General features: G+C 39.2%; 2 protein-coding genes and 1 long non-coding RNA gene across 5 annotated transcripts in view; 1 reads left to right on the top strand and 2 right to left on the bottom strand.

Moving 5' to 3' along the window:
• Positions 1-6,863, bottom strand: part of agps (alkylglycerone phosphate synthase) — a 37,247-nt gene extending 30,384 nt beyond the window's left edge. Inside the window, exon 1 of the mRNA XM_026911937.3 lies at positions 6,552-6,863. Within this exon, the coding sequence (XP_026767738.1) occupies positions 6,552-6,721 (170 nt within the window). The 5' untranslated portion in view covers positions 6,722-6,863. The remainder of the gene's footprint in view (positions 1-6,551) is intronic.
• Positions 6,864-7,071: 208 nt separating this feature from the next.
• Positions 7,072-22,119, top strand: nfe2l2a (nfe2 like bZIP transcription factor 2a). Of its 3 annotated transcripts, none has more exons than XM_034304176.2 (5): positions 7,072-7,096; positions 17,809-18,081; positions 19,270-19,365; positions 19,499-19,636; positions 20,477-22,119. In XM_034304176.2, the coding sequence occupies exons 2-5, from the start codon at positions 17,812-17,814 to the stop codon at positions 21,686-21,688; spliced, it is 1,716 nt and encodes a 571-aa protein (XP_034160067.2). In that variant the 5' UTR covers positions 7,072-7,096; positions 17,809-17,811; the 3' UTR covers positions 21,689-22,119. The 3 variants fall into 3 exon arrangements, with proteins under 3 accessions (XP_034160067.2, XP_026768337.3, XP_034160068.2); XM_026912536.3 differs by lacking the exon at positions 7,072-7,096 and adding an exon at positions 11,866-12,059; XM_034304177.2 differs by lacking the exon at positions 7,072-7,096 and adding an exon at positions 16,791-16,815.
• LOC128318439 (uncharacterized) lies at positions 8,787-11,733 on the bottom strand. The gene is made up of 2 exons (XR_008301867.1): positions 10,038-11,733; positions 8,787-9,129 (listed from the first exon to the last, which is right to left on the bottom strand). It is a non-coding gene; the product is annotated as an uncharacterized LOC128318439 (long non-coding RNA).
• Positions 22,120-22,437: the final 318 nt, after the last annotated feature.

Raw genomic sequence — 22,437 nt, 5'->3', positions numbered from 1 at the left:
ATGAAGCACTAATGCCCATTGGTCCTGTCTGTATTAGGCCTCAGTAGCCTACAGAACACAGACAGCCTAACAAACACTGGATTAACAACACGGCGCCAGCACTCCACTCACAACACACAACTAGTCGGAGGTGTCCTTGATGAAAAATAAAATAAAATCACCTACAACAAAATACTCAGACAATCTCATTATGTTTTCACAGTAGACTTTTTCCAATAACAGACTCATTATCCATTCATTATCCAATGTATCAGTCAATTAACAGTTAAAATTATAAAACACTTACTGTTGCTCAACTACAAGCAATGGGGAAAAAAATGGCTAAATACACCACCAAATACTTTAGTCAAAATTAATATACGGAGCACAAGGTGATTCGACGCTTATATGGAAAGCATTTTTCCAAACATCGGGAGTTTCATATTGTCAGGTCATTGTCATGTAAGTAGTTAAAATATGCATATAAGTAAAATCATTCTTCAAAACATGATTGAAGATCACTGTTGGATGATTGTTGGATTCATGTAGTCCAGTAGTTCAGGAAACAGGGCTTAAAACATCCTAAACTCCTAAATCCTGAAGTTTACTTAGCTGAATCTTACACAAAAGCTGTGTGTGTACCAGTTTTGGGCAGCAGAAGAACAGGGTTTTTTTTTGTCTTCTCATAAAGATCGCTGACAAACATGGCAACAAAGTGCTGAATAAATCAGTTTGTAAGATCATAATGTTCTGTGGACTATTAATCTTGCAGTCAATATTGAGGATGATGGTATTTCTGACAGTACATTTCCATCCTTTACTGTTAATTCAGGTGTAAACCTGGCAGTATGAAAAACACTTTTCAACAAATTACAATGGAATACAACACATAACTAGAACAGATAAGATAATGTTTTGCGTAATAGATTTATTTAATCAGCAAAAGCCACGCATTAAACTTTCACTCTGTAGCCAACAGGAGAAAAACAGTGACCTAGAAAATGGTAGTGATTCCCTACTGCCACCTCACACCACTTTACACCTCCTATACTTCTATAAATGTAATGAAAATGAGCAGTTACTGTTAACTGCTGTCAAACCCAGGAATTTATCATTTTATGACTTGTTAACTGGGTAACTGATCTGGAAATCCTAGTGCCTGGGATGAAACCCACACTTACAGTCCCCTCTGAAAGTACTGGAAATGGCAAGGCCTCTTCTTTTGTTTTTGCTATAAGCTGAAGACAATAGGGTTTGAAATCAAAAGATGAATATGACACGATAGATCAGATTTTCTGCTTTCATTTCCTGATATTTACATCTACATGTGTCAAAAAAAAACTTGTGCCAGACCACCCAATTTGCTCATTTACGTGAGCAAAAGTATTGGAACAGGTAGTCTTAACATAAATAACGGTTGGTATTTGGATGCATATCCCTTGCTTGCAATGACTGCATCAAGCTGGTGGCCCAGTGAATTCCTCTTTTCTGATGCTTTTCCAGGCTTGTACTGCAGCTTGTTTCAGTTGTTTGTTTTGGGTGGTTTCTCCCTTCAGACTCCTGTTCAGGAGGTGAAATGCATGCTCAATTGGGTTAAGGTCTGGTGATTGACTTAGCCAGTCTAAAAACCTCCACTCTTTCCCCCTGTTGTTTTGGGTCACTGTCTTGCTGTATGATGAAATTTCTACCAATTAGACTGCACGCATTTCTCTGTAAATTGGCAGACAGAATGTTTCTACAGACTTCTGAATTCATTCTGCTGCTACCATAATGAGCTACCATCATCAGTAAAGAGCTCTTCCAGAATCAGCAATGCAAGCCCAAGCCATGACACTACCTCCACTGTGCCTGACCGATGAGCTCGTATGTTTTGAATCATGAGAAGATTTTTTTCTTTCTCCACACTTTGGCCTTTCCATCACTTTGGTAGAGGTTTATCATGGCTTTCTGATACTCACTGCTGATGAGTGGTTTTCATCTTGTGGTATGGCCTCTATATTTCTGCTTTCGAAGTCTTCTTTAAATGACGGCTTGTGATACATTCACTCCTGCTCTCTGGAGGTTGTTAGTGATGTCACTAACTGTTGTTTTGGGGTTTTTCCTTCACAGATCTCACAATATTTCTGTCATCAACTGCTGTTGTCTTCAATGGCCAACCTGTTTGATGTCTGGTTGTTAGTAGATCAGTGCTTTCTTTCTCTTTCAGGACATTCCAAGTTGTTGTATTGGCTATGCCCAATATTTGTGGAATGGCTCTACTGTCAATTTTCTCTCTTTTCTCAGCTTCAAAATGGCTTGCTTTTCTCCCATAGACAGCTCTCTGGTCTTCATGTTGGTTTTAACGACAAATGCAGTCTTCAGAGGTGAAACCAATGGCTCAAACCAAGAGTAGACATTCAGAGCTATTAATCGTTTAAACAATCAATCTAACTGGGCAAACCTGGGCAACAAGAAGCACCTGTCAGTCACATGTTTGAATATTTTTGATCACTTAAAAAATGGGTGGATTCATGGGAAAGGTGCCATGTTCTAAGTTATTTAACACATGTAGGTACAAATATCAGGAAATGAAAGCTGAAATTCTAATCTATCATCTCATATTCATACTCACATCTTTTGATCTCAAACCCAAATGTCTCTAGTGTCTAGCAAAAACAAAAGAATTGGCCTTGCCCTTCCAATACTTTTGGAGGGGACTATATGTTATCAGGCTAATTACCAAGTCTTGTATTTTCGCAATGGATCCCACGAGCTGTTTCTGTGATCAACTGCAGACTGAACTGCACAAAGCACCAGGACATTTGTGTGAGTTGACTGACCTTTCAACAAGACAATAACCGCAAAACCGATGATCCCAGTGTATTAATGACAAGCAGATGAGTGCAAAGTCTAGGAAAAACGTCCCCTTTGTTGACAATAGAGTATTTCTAATCTCATCCACATAATCTAAAAATAGGAATATCAGGGCCATTGAAAGATTCTGTATGAAAAATCCTAAAACTTTTTTTGGTTAAAAAAAAAAAAAATGTTGTAAAATTATGAAATACTATACTGATTGCCTTATTCATTTTACACAGTCATTTTTAATTTAGATTTTAATTTAGATTGAATATATTGATGGGCTTATTTGTTTTATGCAGACTTTTTTTCCCCCATACAATCCACAAATGCAAATTTCCATAAATGCATCTATATCTTTTTGTAGCCATGAAAAAAGCAACAAAAAAGTCTGTGTAAAAAGAATAAGCCCATCAATATATTAATGTAGTCAATATAATCTAACCAAATCTAGTATAATAAATTAAGTCACATAGAAAGAATTTGTGGCAATGCATGACATTTTCACCTGTAATAAACAAATCATGTTGTTGAAATATAAGGCCTAAAATCTGGATTAATATTAATTTCACTGCAAAATATTTACATATACTTGAATTAAATATTTACATTAACAAATGTAAAAATAATAAACATTTTATAAACAAATTAGCCTACTGCTCAAATGTGAAATTTCTAAGACTACGGGTAAGACTTACCCATAAACGTCAAAACTAGAATCATTTATCCAACCACAAAGGCTACTATAGTTGGAATATTTTTCACCAAAAGCATTAAAAATGATTCAGAAACAACCCCCCACCCTCCCAAAAACCCCATGCATGCTCTATTTAACACATAAGATGATAAAATGCTGACCTAGATTTCCACAGTGACACATTTCTAGGCCAAAGACAAGTGTCCCTCAGAGCCTCTTAAGGCTAGCACCATTAGTATCTCTCAGTTAGCAGCAGCACTCAAGGCCAGAATTGTAACCTGTGTCTCTGGGCATGCACAGCCTCGTGACCTGCAACATGGTTGTTATCCTGCCATGTCAAACACTTTCTCCAACTAAAACCATGAACTAATCTGAGTAAATTTAGAAATCTCAAACGGGAACAGACTGAATGTAGCCTTTTTGGATTTATCTTTCTTCAGCTGCCCACTAAACACACAGGAACCACTCTATTGTGTTATTAAGGCTTTTGTTCTAATCTCAACACAAAAGCAAATATACATATCCTACAGTTTCATTAGTTCCCATAAGTACTTCCTTGCCAGAAAAAAAGAGGTGTTACCCTACAGAGCTATTCATTAGCATTCCTAAAATACATCAGAAGCACATGCTTTCATGCAATCCTCTGCTGAAAGTTGATGGCATGTTTGCTGAACCAGCTTATTCACTGGGTTCTCCGGGAAGCTCAAGAATCCAGATAAAGCATGGCAGGAATGAGATCTGATTGTAAGTGTCTGACACTAGATGTCACTACAGATTTAAAGCAGCAGAAGGAAACATGCCTTTTGTGGAAGCCAAAGTCAGGCCACCACAACCCTTAGCCAATCAGAGGTGAGAATGTGTCGAAACTTCTGCTGACCAAAATTAAAAGTTACACATGCTATTACATTATACAGACAATGGAACAATCCTGAGGGCTAATATTAAGTTTTAGGTAATATAGTATGCATGAACTGGTGACACTAGAACTGAGGTTTGTTTTGTAGTAATTCTTTAGAAAGAAACAGAAAGCCAAAGGTTAAACTGGAAGAGCGAAAGAGAGCAACACTTCCACACCATTGGTTTATGTAAAGCTTTTCTAAAAACCCAAACTCTAACCACGCAAGTGCGGTTATTTAAATAAAGCCCTTAGGACAGAAACTGTTACATCAAACACTCGTATTCGTCCCATTTCCCTCTCCATAATGACACATAATTTGAACAGCCTTTATTCTGGCTGAGAAAAAATGGCTCTCCACCATCACTTCCTAATTTAAACCCTCAGTTAAGACCCATTTATTGAGGCTGTGCTAATTATAATAGGACTTCAGGATATGGACAAAAAACTTCAGGATATGGGACCACTGCGATTGCAAAATGCCATCACACATATTAACATATAATATAACAGAGCGGAGAAACCAAGATGGGTTTATCGCTGTCATTATTACTGTCTTTGCATCACAACAATACCACAATTTATCAAAACACCCACAGACAACTTAACTGGAGCCGCTGAGAGATTCAACCTCCAAGAGAGTTCAAGGAACACAATAAAAGTGGCCCATCTGTTGCAATAACAATGAACAATATGTAAGGAATAAAACACAACTGGGGGTGATGTTAAAGGAAAATAATCAACGATGTCATGGTGTGATGCTGTTACCATATTAAGGTCAATTATTTTCCAATAAGAGCACGTCCCAAAGTGTCACTTACATTATAACAGTTATAAACAGTCGTTCCCTCACCACACTTATTTATTTATTTTCTTTTTTTTTTTTGAAAGTTAATAAGACAATTAAACAGCTTTGTCATGTCACCGAGAGATCACAAAGCATAACATCCACTGCTCTGAAGACTTTCTGTCAGAAACAACTAACGCTACGTGTTACAAAGTGCTCACACTGGAGACTCCTTCCCAAAAAAAATAAAATTAAAAAAAAATTAAAAAAAGGCTAAACAACCACTTTCTCAGAAAACTTCACCATCTCAACAATTACATGCTCAGTCCATGTAGAGCGACTACCGAGACATTGGGTAAGTTGTCAGTTACACAGCCATTGGGTAAGTTGTCAGTTACACAGCCACTGGGTAAGTTGTCAGTTACACAGCCACTGGGTAAGTTGTCAGTTACACAGCCATTGGGTAAGTTGTCAGTTACACAGCCACTGGGTAAGTTGTCAGTTACACAGCCACTGGGTAAGTTGTCAGTTACACAGCCATTGGGTAAGTTGTCAGTTACACAGCCACTGGGTAAGTTGTCAGTTACACAGCCACTGGGTAAGTTGTCAGTTACACAGCCATTGGGTAAGTTGTCAGTTACACAGCCACTGGGTAAGTTGTCAGTTACACAGAAAGGACAACTTATTAAAAGAAGCGCACTCTAAACATAAACCTTGCAGTTGGAACTATTAATCCAGCTGCTGTTATGGGACATTAATCAACACCTCCTGACCAATCAGATTTGAGAATTTAACAGCAATGTGACATAAAACCATATACTGGGCAGCTGGTTTACAATGCAACAGGTTTAGAGGAAGGGTTACAAGTCTGCTCACTCTTTCCTATAGCTGTGTGAGTGAGTTTATCAGTGTATCAGTGTTGGCTCTGATTTCAGGTTGAGACAGAGACAGAGACAGACAGAGACAGAGAGCTGTGTCTCCACCACACCCACCTCCCAGCATGAATGAACATGTTGTTTAGAGACAGCAGCTCTGTATTCTGCTCACTGAACATAGCTGCTACTGTTACTGCTCTCAATACAACCCACTGATATAAATTAACACATGTCTAAAGTTAGGACATGATATGATTAACACAATTAGCCAAACTACTCATCTATTCTGCCATCGACTCGAGACTATATATATAAACATATATATGAGCAGGTTTTCTAAGCACGTCTCCACCAAAAGAAGTGCAGCTGTGTCAAAACAAAAGGGCTGTTTAATGTGCATTTGCAGTAAATGCTAGGTAATCCTGTAGCTAAGCTAGCTGCACTAGGAGTGCTCTCTCTGCCCGCATCCTCTCTGCTTACCTTCTTTTCGGCACTTTAGCAGCGTTGGACTTGGACGTCTCAGCTTTACACTCTTGTGCGGATAACGCCGTGTGTTCATTTTCCTCCCTCTTTTGCAAATGGCCGGCTATAATTCTCAGTCTTTGCTGTGCACTCCTTTGGCGCTCGGAGATATCGGTGTTTGACGCCATGCTGCTTCCGTATTTGCGAGCCGGAAAGCGGCGCTCTGTCAGAGGTCAGCCCGCTCCTAGACGAGTAGGCGGGAGAAGTGGAATTCCAAACACGTGACTACTCCCTATACCCGTGCACTACACAGGCTATGAAATAACCGCTGGTGCACTATATTGAGTGCACTACGTATCTACCAGTGAGCCGTTTGTTATGTAGCCCCTGTGGTACCGAGCCCACCTCTTCTAGCATACTGTGCATATGAGTAAATCTTCTTGTAATGTCATAATTTATTATCACCAGTTTTAACCGATAGAAAGTACAGTGTGACCTTGTTTTGGAGGAAAATTTGTTTTGAACTACAACAAAGAACAGACATCAGGAAATAAAAATTGGAGGTAAGTGTAGTATGATCATGTCACTTTGTAAATTATAGGCCTGCTGTGAGAATCTTCTCTCCTCCTTGACTGAGTGTTGAGTCATTTGTAGTGAAAAAAAAAAAAAACTTTCCAGCTGATGCCAGGGGATTTAACTCATTTTAATTTTAACATCCAAAAGTAGGCCTAATGTTCAGTCTTATATATTTATCTTTATTTATTTATTTATTTATTTAAATTATGGTTATTAAATGAGTGAACTTGACTAAGTTCTGTCTTCAGTAGCTTCCACTGGTTTATATTCTTTATATGCAGTGGAAAGAGTTTGGTTTCATTCATATGTTGGGATAATGAAGTTGCATGCCTGGATTTCCCTGCAGGTATGAGTGAAACAGACATCAGTGTATGGAGCTCAGTATACAGTTTCCTCTGTTGTGCAGTCTGTATTTTTTTTTTATGTGGTGAAGAAACATGACCTTGATGTTTGCTACTTGGATCTGAATTACTGCAGAAATGTCAAAAACCCTGGACATTCCAGTTCGAAATTCCAGAAGGCCATAAATTCCTAACAGCATATGTTTTATTTATTTCAGCCCTCTCAGATCTTTTAGATAAATCAATAACAAAACAGGCTATATTCCCCATTTATCATTCATTTCTAGTCACTGCTTTATCCTGGTCTGGGTTGTGGTGGATCTGGAGCCTATCCCAGGAACACTGGGCATGAGGCAGGAATAAACCCTGGATGGGACAACACAGGCTATATGATGAATCGTAAATATTTTTAAACTAGGCATCATTTTTATATTTGCAGTTGCCATCGAATATTTGTACTAAATCTAAAGCAGCAGGCCTTTTGAGAAATAATTAATCTGCTCGTTTGGTGTTTAATATAGCAAAACCTTTAACTCTGCACAAGAATGACAGTAAATTCCCATATGTGCTGCAGACATGTGGTCTGTTGCTGAACACATATTTAAGCTTTTCCATATGATGTATACAGAATTTCCCATTATGACCCAAAGAAAATTGAAAAGAAAAAATACTTGCAGAACGAGAAAAGCACGTATGTTCAAATTATGACAAAATTTTATTATGACAAAATTATTTAATTTATTAATGATAAAGGGGAATAATCGATATTCTGACTCATAGCCACTCTGTACATCTAATAGCTAACAAATGTGCTTAGTAAATACAGGTGTCTAACAAGAATGGCCACTCTCTTCTGAATGACGTATGATTTCTTTCAATTATATTAGATTTCAGTTCAGTGGGGATTTGCAGGAAGTGCTATTTGGGTTGAGTATGTTAAGCCTCGCAGGTGTGGCGAGCTCCATCTACTCTTGTTACCTGGGCCCTTCTGAAGAGTCATGCACCCTTGACGGAAAGCCAGGCGTGTGCATTTCTGAGCAGAAGCTGCTGTTTTACACTGGAACAGTATCCATTACCATCACAACCTCTCTAACCTAAAGCATTTTGCTCTGAAAACAGCATAAACAGTCAGCATCATTGTAGTCTGCCTCCTGTCGGTCTGGATGTATAATAACTCACCACAAACACTACACAGTGCCTTTTAAACGCCGCTAGGCTACATAATGGTCTTTACTCACAGAGTAGTGAGCGTTATAAACTCTCCCACAGTCAGTGTCTACGTTTGTGGGATGATCGAGAAAATGAATTAGTGTAAAATAAATACAAGTCTCCTCTCTTTGTGTTTAAAAAAAAAAGTTTGTGCTTTATTTTAGTTTAATATTACAATGCATATGTTACAAATAATAATAACTAAGTGAGACAATTTCATTTGTGTGTGGTCATTGAAGAAGAGACAGAGACAGAGCCAAGCGCCATCAGGGGGGCTTGTGTGGTTGTTATTCCTCCCTTCCAGATGTAATATTTGTTTCCTCCAGGCCAGAGCATTAAACTCCCAAAACAAAGTTCTGTAATGCACTGACTGCAAACAATTAGAGCCAGAGTGTACCACAGAACTTTACTTGGAAAGCCACAGAAGAGCTGGCTAATCTTCTCCTCCTATAGGACTCCTCGTCTTCCCGCTGTCAGAATCAGAGTGGTAAAAGCACATGTTAGAGTTCTCTAAATCATTCAAACTGCATGCAGCCTTTTTCTTCTTACCTAGTAATGATCATTTACGTATTCAACACAGACCTGAAAATGAAATGAACACCTTAGATACAAGACATTGTAATAACTCTTCTGTTCCTAGCTACTCAATCGAAATGGAACAAAGATAGAAAGTAAAATATGGCTGAGCAGGAGCTGAGAGAGGCCTGTAATGATGGTAAGAGGCTTATGAGGATTGGATAGGGAATTTGAAAGATGATAAAATGCATACATTTGAAATGTTCAAACACACATACACACACACACACACACACACACATCTACATATGAATCTGCACACTGGACACATATTGTTCAGCATTGCATAAACACAATGTCTTTATATGTAATAAAATAAGCAGTAGTGGGAAATGAAAGTGTGACTGGACATGAGAATGGTTCAGGTTTACTTTCAAGGCTCAGCTTTACCTTGCTTCAAGGTTGTGAAGTGAACAGTCATAGCAGGGGATAGGTAAAACAGCTGACGTGTCTATTTGGAGCTGTGGATAAGCCCACTATGTGATGAAAATCTCATTACTGGTTAATCCTGGAATGGTTTACCAACACACTTAACGCTTAACTATTATCAACAGAATGCGTGACTGTTCTGAACTAAATATTAAACCTTAGAAGAAAATGCACAACAGACACAACTCTAAACTAAAGAAAGTGCAGCTGACGAGAATGACATCTGCACACAAGAAGTCAGTTCTTCCAACCGAAATAAAGCACAAACTCTGCTTTTCAGACACAAAGTTGCTTACTGATCGTGGTGTGTGCACCAGAGGAGAGAGTGCAGGCACCTTGACTTTCACAGAAGAGAGAAAAATGTTGAACATACCTGCTGGAGTTCATCACAGCTGCAACTCAGCACTTTATGCACGAGGACGTTCAAATGCATAAAATGCAACACACACACAAAAAAAAGGGAAAAGCACCATTTTCTAGCATGGCAACCAGGACTATATCTGTGCCGCAGAGGTCTTTACTTTATTCGTTGATCCCCCTCTTTTTTTCTTTTTTTTTTTCTTGCCCGGACTGAGTGCTCGCTCAGGCGCCTCACCGCCGCTGTGCCTTTCCGCGTCGCGCGCACAGCTGGAAGAATGTCGACGTGGAGCTGCCAATCGTGAGCGCGCAATCACGGACGCGCTTCAGACACACAGGGGGAAAAGAAAAAAGTTTCGCTTTTGGTGTAGTCAGGCAGAGGGCTAAGCGGGTAGACTGGAGGTACAGTGTGAAGTTCTTCACGGATACGTGTCAGTGAGCCTGGAGAAATGATTAAAATAGACTCATTGAGCTGCAGAAGTCTTTAGAGTAGCTATACTCTCAGCCCAAAAAGGGTTGTCACTGCAATAACACCATGTAGACTACATCCTATGTACCTGTACTATACATCTGTTTACATGGTAACGTGTACTTTTAATGAAAACGATTTAAAGTACACAGCTGCACTTTAATTAGATTTTTGTGTAATAATATAGAGATGAACTTCATGCACCCTTGCAGGTTAAAAACACACACTGAAGGGACTATAGATGGACCTCTAAGGGACTATAGATGGACCTTGTAGGTTAAAAACACACACTGAAGGGACTATAGATGGACCTTTTTGCTTGTCCTCTAAGTTAGGACAAGCAAAGGTACAGTGTATACCTTTTTTTTTTTTCTTAGAGTGTGTGGATTCATTGCAGGGCCCTCACACACTGATGTCTGAAAAAAAGTTTTCGACAAACTGCCTACAATATGTTTTATTCATGTGTACAGCCTCACTTTGATACTGAGTGAAGAGCCCTAATGAGTGCAACAACAGCATTTCTCATAGGTGGTCCTAAAAATAAGATTCTGGGAAAAAAAAAAAAAAAAAAAAAAAAGTCAAATTCAATATGTGGCAGTCTGGGCACCAATTACATTTGGACAAGTGAGCAGGTGACCAGTAGAGGTCGCAAGCTAATAGACAGAGAGTTTCACAAGCACACAGGTTAGGACATGATTTTCAAGGCTCTCATGGCAAATATTTGCCATCAATGCACCTTTACAGCTCAGATAGAGGGCATTTACCTGGATTTGAACTCTACTTGTATTGTCCCAATCCAGCAGATCTATGAATTTTAGTTCATAAATGGTCTTCCCCTGCTAGAACAGGTCTGATTCAGCTCCTTATCTGATAATCATGTTTTACATGAGATGAACATGATGATAGACTTGTTCTAGCACTTACATTTTAATGGTTCCTCTCATTCCAACCAGCTTCCCTATTACTGGTCATTTCCTGTTACAGAACATTATAAGCTGATATCAGAGCAAGCTAAAATTCTTGAAATAGCCATGTCAGAGAAAGTCAGTTTCATTTGTGCTTCAGTTTTGTATGGGACCTGGGTATTTGGAAGCATTTACAAAGATCACAAATAAACCACCTAATTTTGACCATAAAATTATATTTACAGTGTAGCGATCGTGCTATTCAGATAATAGCTTCCACACGTCTCCACATAGCAAAAGGCCCCAGTAGGAAGTAGCCTGATTGCTTGTGGTTGCGTATGAAGGTAGAAAGGGGGCGGATCCGTCCGCAGCCCAAGCAGCGATTCTGATTGGCTGGCGGCGGCTCGGGGCCGGTCCATCAAATGCCTGGGGCTTCCCGTACATTTTCATAACTCCACAGACTGTACTTCCGTCATCATCTGCTGGTAACGCGCCGGTGATTAATTTAGGCTGTTTTATTTGTATTTCTTTTTTATTATTATTATTTTTTTAAGAAATACAAAGTGGGCTATTCTAACACACTGGGAGTTACTTGTTAAGGGAAACAGTAGATTTCGCCAAAATGATGGAGATCGAGTTACCTAAAGTGCACCCAAGTCAACAGGTAAATATTTTCTTAAGATTTATTCGCGTCTTGACATCTGATTAAGACATGCCGATCTGTTTGTCTTGTTTATTTGTATGTCAGAAAATTCTAACTTTGTGTCAGGAAAGGTTTTCTTCCGTGTCACTGATGGAGTGCAGTGTGTGAAGAGGGCAATGCGGAGAACTTTTGATTTCTAGTGACAGGCGGCTGTGGGTTTTACTGATAAGATCTGTCTCAGCTCACGTGTGTCATCATCGATGTTTACGTAATTAGCCCATAAGCATGGGCGCGGATGATTTACATCATCATTGTTTTAATAACTGACTATACGAGGAAAAGCGTGATGGTTTTTTTTTTTTTTTGAGTCGCTATCAGGGGGCGTTTCCTGTGTTGTTTCTGCTGTATCCTGAGCTTCTCTGTGCTCTTGAAGAAAATTCTGCCAAGTCATGGAAGCCGGGCCGTGCACCAAATACAGAATTAAAAAAGAAAAAAACAAAAAACAACAAAAGACAGCGTCCATTAGCCAGTCATAACCGTCCTGTATGTCACATTAACCTATGATATGAGAAGAAATGGGTTGTTGTTCCGTTTCATCTCTCCGCTGCCCCTTCCTTCAGCCCCATAGCGTGCGAGCTCGCGCTATCAGCAGCTTAGCCTTTGCTCTCCACTCTGTTGCACAATCAGAGGCGGCGCTGTTCTCCTCCTGGCCTTGTCTTTCCTCACCACACCACACCACACCACACCACTGTGTCCTGACGCACAGGTGTTATACAATACACTCTCTAACAAGATCACTTTCCAGACAATCTGAACAGGGCTGGATCTAGTGATCTGGGGGCTCTAGGCAAAATATAGGAATGGGGCCCTATTCAATTGTTGTAACATCAGTATTTAAATTTTCAGCATACGCTGTTTAGCATTAATAATTATTAATAAATATTTGTAATTTGCAGTTTTAGGGGGCCCTTGGATTCAGAGGGCCCAAGGTGGTGGCCTGCCTTTGCCTAGTGTTAAGTCCATCCCTGAATCTGAATCCAATACAAAAAGCACTAAAATCCTGGACAGGATTGACACCTCGGTGGGCATGGGCTCAGTGCAAAAAAAAAAAAAAAAGTGACATTATTTTAAGAATAATCCATATGAAATGGATTAGGACATCTGTCTTAAAAAAAAGATCTGATTTGATTTTACCATCATCTTTGAATTATATTATATATTATATATGCGTGGTTAGGCTGTGATTAGGACATGGTTCACCTCTCATCTCTGTGTTATCTTTTACTAAGGCACAATAGAGGTGTTTAATAAACAGGTTCTGAACAGGTTTAGCAAGCAGTTTTTTTCTCTCTCTGTAAATCTTTCACTGTAGAAAGTAAAACAACTGCATTCTTTCAGCTCTCTTATTATAGAGGAAGAGGAAGTGATATTATGTTCTCGAGCTTGGGTTATGTGCGTGTTCTCCCCATGTTCCTATGGGTGTCCATCCATCTCCTGAAAACGTGCCAGTAGGTGGATTAGTTACAATAAATTGACCCTAGAATGAGTGAATGAGTGTGTGAATGTATGTACGCGTGGTATCCCACTCTGGACTGGCGTCCTATCCACACTGAGAAATAAAGGCGCTTTTCCTTATTGCCACCATGGGTAGATCTTTTGTACCTTTAGTATATTTTGTACCTTTTACTTGAAAACGTGAATACAGTATACCTTTAAAATAATTTAAGGTACATAACTGGATGTTAAGGACCACCAGTGCACCTTCTTAGATAAAAGGTACACAATAAAGTTACAAAAAGATGTACCCTTGATGGTACCACCCTTATGACAAGGAAGACAGGTTGGTACCTTTATTTCAGCTTTCAGTAATTCCTGACCTAAGTGTTCCTGGCACAGGCTCCAATGTGACCTTGACCAGGATAAACCAGTTACTCAAAATGAATAAATAAATGAATGAATAAGGAACTGATATTTAAGCACTTTTCTTTACCTGGAAACTGGCTTGATTTTGCCACACTACTTCCTTTTTTTATTCTATGAAAGAATATACTGTACATATCAAATATAGTAATGAACACGTTAGGCCAGAGCTGGAGTTCAGCACGGTGAGGCAATTTTCATTCTTTGTGCTCTCTTACACTTACGCAACCTGGTAGTTAACTGGTGAGTTAAATCAGATGTTTTTGGACATAGAAATCCCAAAAACGTGATGGATTCAGTGGACACAAATTATACACCCCTGCATTATACAAATGTGACAGAGACACAAACAACCGAACATAATTCCATAGTTATAATAAACCTGTAGACAGACAGAGCAAGACAAGTCACTGGTCAAATCATTACATACATCAACCACAGAATGCTTACTTTACATTAGGTATGAGATGAGCTGAGATAAACTCAGCACAATATATAATTTATTTTTCGAAGATTTTGTCATTACATGTCCAGAAAACAATGTTTTTTATGATTTAGTAGTTATTAAAAGTAGCTATGTAGAATGTGGAATATAAAAGATTTCATTCAAAATTCTACTATTAGTTGTCAGAATGAATTTTAGAAATGAATACTAGGCAAAAGTAAATTAATAAATTACTTTATTAGTCATAAAGTAAATTAGTCAATTAAAGTAAATTTCCAATTTCGCTGTATTTAAAAAAATTGAGAAACATGTGCTTCAGAAGAACGACATGGCACAAATGTGTCATCCCACAAACTTCCATAGGAACTAGACAACAAACAGAAGTTTAGTAACTTTAATATACTTTATATGTGTTAATACTGGGGAAGTGAGGGATTGCATACACTCTCTCTTGTTCAATTGATTATTTCCTGAAAGTGCCTTTGATATATACTTTGTAGATCACCAGATATGCACAGTGAAGGTCTGACCTGTGTGAATAACCTCTAGATCATATTCTCCAAAAGGCACGTGGATCTAGTGTGGCCAAGATACTGACCGTCAAGCTAATAACGATGTTATGCCAAACATTTTTTTGAGATACTTTGCATATTCATAATTTTCAAAAAACAACAAAACAAAATAAAAAAAAAAACAAGAAACGTGGAAGTGAATTCAGCCATTTTAGCTCATGATTGAACCCTAATTAGGTACAGTTCTGTGCCCCGTGGAAGCACAATATCTGTGGGGTATCAGCTGGACCTTAGCACACACTGTTAATAGGTGAACTTGTTTTGACAAGTAACATACATAGACTTCTGGTAATGCATGTCTTACAAAGGAACAAGCTGTCGAGCAGGCTAGCTTATTAGCATAACAGAGCTGGCATTAACTTAGAAGGGTAATTGCATCATATACATCATATACTTCAGAGTTTTTGATGATATAAAGTTACAGTTGATATAAAGTTAAAGTTGCTATAAAGTCATCTATATAAAGATGATATAGAGTTTCAGCAATTATCTCTACACTTGGTATAAACCAAAGAAAGTGTTGAATGGAAAATTGGCTGTTGGTTGGATAGTTGGCATTTAACAACCCTTACCCTATATTTTAATGACATACTCACAATCCTGTTCTCCACAGCATTGCTATTTGCCTTTGACACCATGATAAGTTATGAAAGTATGAAACTCTCCCACAGAAACACTCCCACCTGTAAAACCATCCAAGTCAAACAAACTAATACTTCCATCCATTGTGTCAGTTAAATAGTGAAAAGAGAGAGATTTGTATGTATGTAAGAGGTCAAGTCAGACATCTTGTTAGAGGTATCTATTAAATTCTGGTTTAGATATTTCATCACACCCTTCCTCCACCCTTCCATGGCTGTAATCTGGAGCTGGCACTTGTTTCTGCCCCAGGCAGATTAATGATATATAGAAGACTTGCAGCACTGGTGTTACTGCCAGTTAATGTCTCTGTGTAAAAGGTGCAGGGATGGATTTAATATAATCCAGAAGTCATTGGGTTCAGAGCTGATGAAGACACGCATGCACGCACACGCATACACGCACACGCATGCACGCACACACACACACACACACACACACACACACACACACACATTTGGCTCTTTTATTGAGAAAAAACCCACAGTTTTCTATGTGTATGCATGTTTTTATGTTAATTTGGTGGGGACCAAATGTCTCCACAAAAATGATGTACATCTGACAGTTTTGATCTTGTAGTGACCAAGATATAAAAACATGCCCATAGACACACACATTGCTGACCAAAACTGTTATTTGAAGTCTTACACCTGTATTTACCTGTATTCCTATCTTATATATCTCGTGAGTTTGTTTTGAAGTATTTCATTTCATGAATTATTATTCAGTTGTACAGTATACTTTTTTTAAATTTTTAAACCAACAAATACTATGCAAATTGTTTGCAGCAATACAGATTGTTTCATACATGCCTTGTAGGTTTTTACATTTTCACTTCCATCTTCGAACATGTGAGAACGTGGCTCTTTCCATATAATTAGGCCAGAACATCATAACCACTTCTGCTTTGTATAGTCCCCGTTGTTTTTTCTGATGGCAGGCCTTGTGATCAACACTCAGAAAATGAAGGAAGTAAATTTATTACAGCCTTAACAGAAGGCAGAGTCACATGCTACTGCATCATTCTCTGACCTACACAGACTTTACACAATACTCTAGTGATTATGCCATTTCCTTTCTGTAAATAAATGGACTGAAAGGATGGTGGGAGGAGAAAGAGAAGGCCTAACTGTTTATCTCCGGACATTCTTGACTTAAGGGCTGTTAAGAGCTTTGTGACTTCAGCCATTAAATGTAGAAAGTAAGTTTTTTGACTTCTTGTCTCTCATCAACTTCCTTTTCGCTCATTTATTTCTATCATGGATGACAGTTTATAACATTTGTAAGTAGGTCGTATGTTTTTTTATGCTTTGCTTGAGTTAATCATTTAGTCTTCCTTGAGGTTCTGTCCAGTCGGTGAGGTTTAACTAACTTTAGACATTCAGTTTCAATCAGCGTATGTACCTTTGTTATACTGTACATGTGTACATTAAATACTTCTCTGTCCAGGGCGCTAATAGAAATCCATTTTAGCTTACAGCCTTTCAAAACTTCTGCACTGGTAGTTTTTTTTTTTTTTTTTCTCGCCAGGCAGGTCCTTGGCAAGTTTTAGCCAGAGAGAGACATGATCATTATTTACATTGGTATATCAAGGTTACCTCAACAAACTCTGATAAGAAGGACACACCAGACTCACAAGTGGCCTTCTGTCTTTGCCTTCTTAACAATCTGGTCATGTACATGACAATTACATGACATACAGTTTAACTTAATCCGCTGCTTGCTCAGCGTACAGATACAGCTCATGCGTGCGTTAAACACGTTAAGGAAGATCGTGCCAGCTTGTTTTTTTTTAAAAGGTCAGGAGTAAATACATTATCCGTCAGCTGAATAGGATGTATATATAGTCTTGCTAAGCTTGACTAGATTAATGCAAGTTTCTTAAAGGTAGGGCCGGAACAGAATACACCCAGTTTGTGATTTTTTTTTTTGTATGACTTTGTTTTGGAGTTTAACAAAGTGTGGGTGGGTTGCTGTGATGTGAAGAAAGATGAGATGAGCATCTATTATTCATGTCTGCGTTCTCTACATTGCATTCATGATAAGACAGTTGTGAGCCGGGCTTGGCTGAACCATGTGCTCACTGCTGCATAGCAAAAAAAAAAAAAAAAAGGAACACAAATCCCCAGAGAGCCACAGGGCGTGGTGGAAAGGTGCTGAATGGTGCTGTTTCTCTCTCCCTCTTTCTCTGTAGGATATGGATCTGATTGATATCCTGTGGAGGCAGGATATAGACCTGGGAGCAGGCAGAGAGGTGTTTGACTTCAGCTACAGGCAGAAGGAGGTGCAGCTGCAGCGGCAGAAGGAGCTGGAGGAGGAGAAGAGACAACAGATAGTGAGGGAGCAAGAGAAGGCGCTTCTTGCCCAGCTACAGCTCGACGAGGAGACTGGAGAGTTTGTGCCTCGGCCCACGCCTACCAACAATGCTCTGACGCAGGCTAACACTGCGCCTGCTGAGATCACACAGGTACACACTCACACTCACACTTGCGCACACACACAAACTCAGATAACCTTCTGATGCAATCTGACAAAGCCACGGCTTCATCACGCGGGTATACACAAACAAAATTAGGGTTGGGTACGATAACATATCAGTATAGTGATAAATTATATGACTAAATAATTCTTTGAGATATCACTTGCACTGTCAGAACTTTTATAGCATCTGCTGACTAAAAGTTATTCACAGGACTAAGTAGCTGATTGGACACAGTGCAATAAATGACATCTTACCAAGTGAAAGTATCTTGAATATAGTCATGTTTATCTGGTATTTCCTGTTATAAAATTACAATAAACCAAATATATACGAAACCGATTTCTAAACCTATTTCTACATTTGTACTAATTTCAAGCTTGAAATATTTTTTTTCTCCTAATTTAAAACTTTTTTTTTAATTCTAGAAAGATGCAAAATTATCTGCCAATAAAACCTAAAGCTTGAAATGTGTAAAATGTGTATACAGATTTTTATTTGATTTATAATAATCTCATAATAAGAAATATTACATAAAATTGTTGCCCATATTCAAGATATTTTTACTTGCTAAGATATCCTTTTTTGCAGTGCATTTGAATAGATTTTTGAAACAAATGCTTAATTTATTTATATATATATATATATATATATATATATATATATATATATATATATATATATATATATATAATTATTTGGTGATATGAGATTTTTGCCATCACACACTCTTATACAAAATAAATACACCTTCTGTTCAGTTATTCACACACAGGTATGCACACACGCGCACACACAGATAAACACACACACACACATACACGTCGAATCACCCCATGATTTGGTTCTAGGAAAACCCCACCCTCCTGTTAACCCGGTCGGGTGCAGCTGCCTGGTTGCTGGGTTACTGCTGCCATAGTGTAATTACGGGAACTCAGGTGGTTCAGGTTTCAGATTAGATGGCTTGCAGCTTCAGAGAAACACCTCCCTATAACAGCTCTCCTACTATAATATTTATTTAGGTCTGTGTTAATGCTACAGTGTTTCACTGCTGAATTATTGATTGGAAATGGAGCAGAGAGGAGGGTGTGAGATATCAGCAGTTGGAGTGATGTCTTTCTTACTCTGGGTGTGAAATCAGTCTGATATGGATGCCTCCTTGCTTTGTGCATACAGAATGTGGCATTCACGGAAGAGGATGGAGACGCAATGTCATTTGACGAGTGCATGCAGCTGCTGGCAGAGACGTTTCCTCTAGTGGAGCCAGCGGAGGTAAGAGAGGATTACAGCTTCTTATTGCCACTCATGCTCACCATAAAGTTATCATTCTAAGTCACTTTACAATTATATGTCAGTATGAATATGTTATGAATGTGCCTGAATTTGTGGCCTCTTTTCTTTACAGTCTGCTCCTACTTGTCTGGATCCCTCCATTCCTCCTTGCACAGACAGCACCCATCTCATGATGCCTGGAGAAATACCCATGCTTACCCAGAATCCCCTGCTGCCAGGACCCATGGACCAGACCTGGATGGATCTGCAAGTATGGCTCAGAACATGCACTCACGTTTATGGGACATGTTCAGGGACTGATAAAAAGTCCTATTCAGACAGTTTTAGTTTCTTAGGGTGAAGACTGTAATAAAATATTTTATATTTTTTACGATATAAGTTAATGAGTCTCTAGCAGGTTCATTCTCTTGAAGACCTTACACAAGCAGAGAAGACTTAACATGGCATTTAGTGGTCTAAAAACATTTTACAGTGCACAGTGCAGCATCGGCTTGTCTATCCAGATAGCACTAGTAAACAGAATGTGGACAAAAACACTGACATTACTGATCTGGACAGAAATAAATTGACAGAGTAGCACCTGTAAAGGACCGAATTACCGCAGGTCCACATGTGAAACCTTTGTTGTCTGAATAGGGCTAGAGACAAGTGGTTGCAGTTGGGTTTCAAGACTAGGAGTTCAGCTTACTGTTTGGCAACATGTAGTGAGAGAGCCATAGGTCCGCTATTTAGTACATCCCTGTGTGATCTGCTTTCTACCTCATGTAGAGTAGAGAGGCCTCAACCTGCCTGTTACTATAGTAAGCAACCACATGAGCCCACCTTTAGTCATACTGTTGACTAGCTGCTGCAGGAATGTTTGCTTCACTTGTTTTTGTTTTGCTTCCTATTTTTGACAGAACTATTTCAATTAGCATGGTTAAAACACTGCTTTATCCTGAAATAATGTTGGTGTTATATGCCAAGAACCACACAGACTTAGCTTCCTCACTAACAAACAATTCCAGAAGTTAACAGTTTGCCTTTGTTCTCACAGGCAAAACACTAGGGGTGGTTTACATAAGTAACATTGTGTCCCCTTATTTTTTAGCACTGCCTGAACATCCAGGAGATCCTGGATATGTCCGGATACGTAAACACAGCCCAGCCTGCCAATGTTCAAGAGTCCAACTACAGCCAGTATCTGCCTAAACTAGGTGATGTCACCACCGGCACTGCCGATATGTGCTCTCCTGACTTCATGAACACTTACGATGGGGCTTTTAGCAACGTTAATCAGATCAGCCTGAAGACCCCTGACATAAACGAAAGCTTTGGACCAGACGAATTCTGCGACATGTTCTACCCTGATCTGGAGGCTAAAGTGAACAGTGCATCTCTTCCTTGTGAAGGGGGAAACACAGATGGACAGCTAGACGAGCTCCCAAATGCTCCTTTGCTGAAACCCATGGACCTGCACAGCCTGTCTCCTGGAAACTTCAGCATAGAAAAAACCGAAGACATGGCTGAATTCCCAGATTCAGATTCCGGTTTGTCCCTCGATGCCAGTCCGAAAACAAGCTCTCCCGGAAAGTCCCTGCACGGCGATGGCTCTGTTGGATTCAGTGACTCAGACATGGATGAGATGGAGAGTGGTCCTGGGAGTATGGAATCTGATTATGCTGAGATGTTTCCCCTGCTGTTCCAGAGTGACAGCCCTCAACAGTCACTTCCTGAGAAATCCGGCATAACTCTGGCGCAGGAGGACACTGTTAAACAACCAAAGACGGAGCAGGCAGAGGCGAGTGGATACTCCAAACAACCCTTCACCAAAGACAAGCAGAAAAAGCGCTTGGAGGCACGGCTCTCGCGAGACGAGGAGAGAGCAAGAGCCTTGCAGATCCCATTTGCCGTGGACCTGATCATCAACCTGCCAGTGGACGACTTTAACGAGATGATGGCCAAGCACCAGTTGAATGAGGCACAGCTCGCACTCGTGCGTGACATTCGCCGGCGTGGCAAGAACAAGGTAGCAGCGCAAAACTGCCGCAAGCGCAAGATGGAGAATATCATGGGCCTGGAGTATGAGCTGGACTCGCTCAAGGAGGAGAAGGAGCGTCTGATGAAGGAAAAGAGCAAAAACAACAGCAGTCTAAGGGAGATGAAGCGGCAGCTCAACTCACTGTATCTGGAGGTGTTCAGCATGCTGAAGGATGAGCAGGGAAAGCCCTACTCCCCTAACGACTACTCCCTTCAGCAGACTTCAGACGGCAGTGTCTTCCTTGTCCCTCGCATTAAAAAGACTCTCGTTAAGAGCAACTAGCACTTTTTTCTGCTTCTTCTCTTTCTTGGTACTACATAATTCTGTAGCTAAGTACTATGCAAAAGAAGAAAAAAAAAAAAAAACTTTATAGGCATTTTTGCTTAATCTTTAGCAGTACAGATGGCAGAACTATTATATAGTTTTTGCTTATTCTACTTTCTTAATATTCTTAATATCTCCTATATTTTGTACTTCTTTATATTTTATCTGAGAATGTTTTATCTTAATGGTTTGTACATACATTTATACTTTATTTGCTATTGAAATATCAAAAAACATACTGTATTGTACTGTTTTAGAATGCTACTAATTGTGTTGCGATCACTGGCACTCAAAAAAGTCTGTTTTTATATCTTAATTTAAAATTCTATTGCAATGTTATCTCTTGACTTAGGGCTTTATAAAAAAAATAAACCTTTCATTTAATTTTACTTGAAATTTTACTTTTTGTGTGTTACTCAGGACGAAACCTAAAACAAAATAGTGTGACAGTTTTATCTACATAACAATCCATTATAAAGAACAAACTGTGTGTGTGTGTGTGTGTGTGTGTGTGTGTGTGTAAAATGCCAACCAGACACACAAGTTCAAACCTGGCAGCCTAAAGCACACCTTATCTGACAGACCTCTATTGTTTGACTGTTGCCTGTGTGAAACCTACAACATGGTTCCTCTCAGCCCTGCCGGACAAACACAGAAGAAACACAGAGCTGTGCACATTGTAGTGTTTGCATCACCAGGCTCTTTCA

The sequence above is a fragment of the Pangasianodon hypophthalmus genome, chromosome 5, assembly GCF_027358585.1.
Source record: "Pangasianodon hypophthalmus isolate fPanHyp1 chromosome 5, fPanHyp1.pri, whole genome shotgun sequence".
NCBI classification, from domain to species: Eukaryota; Metazoa; Chordata; class Actinopteri; order Siluriformes; family Pangasiidae; genus Pangasianodon; species Pangasianodon hypophthalmus.
The sequence above is the reverse complement of the archived record's forward strand: the minus strand, read 5'-3'. Positions and strand labels throughout refer to the sequence as shown.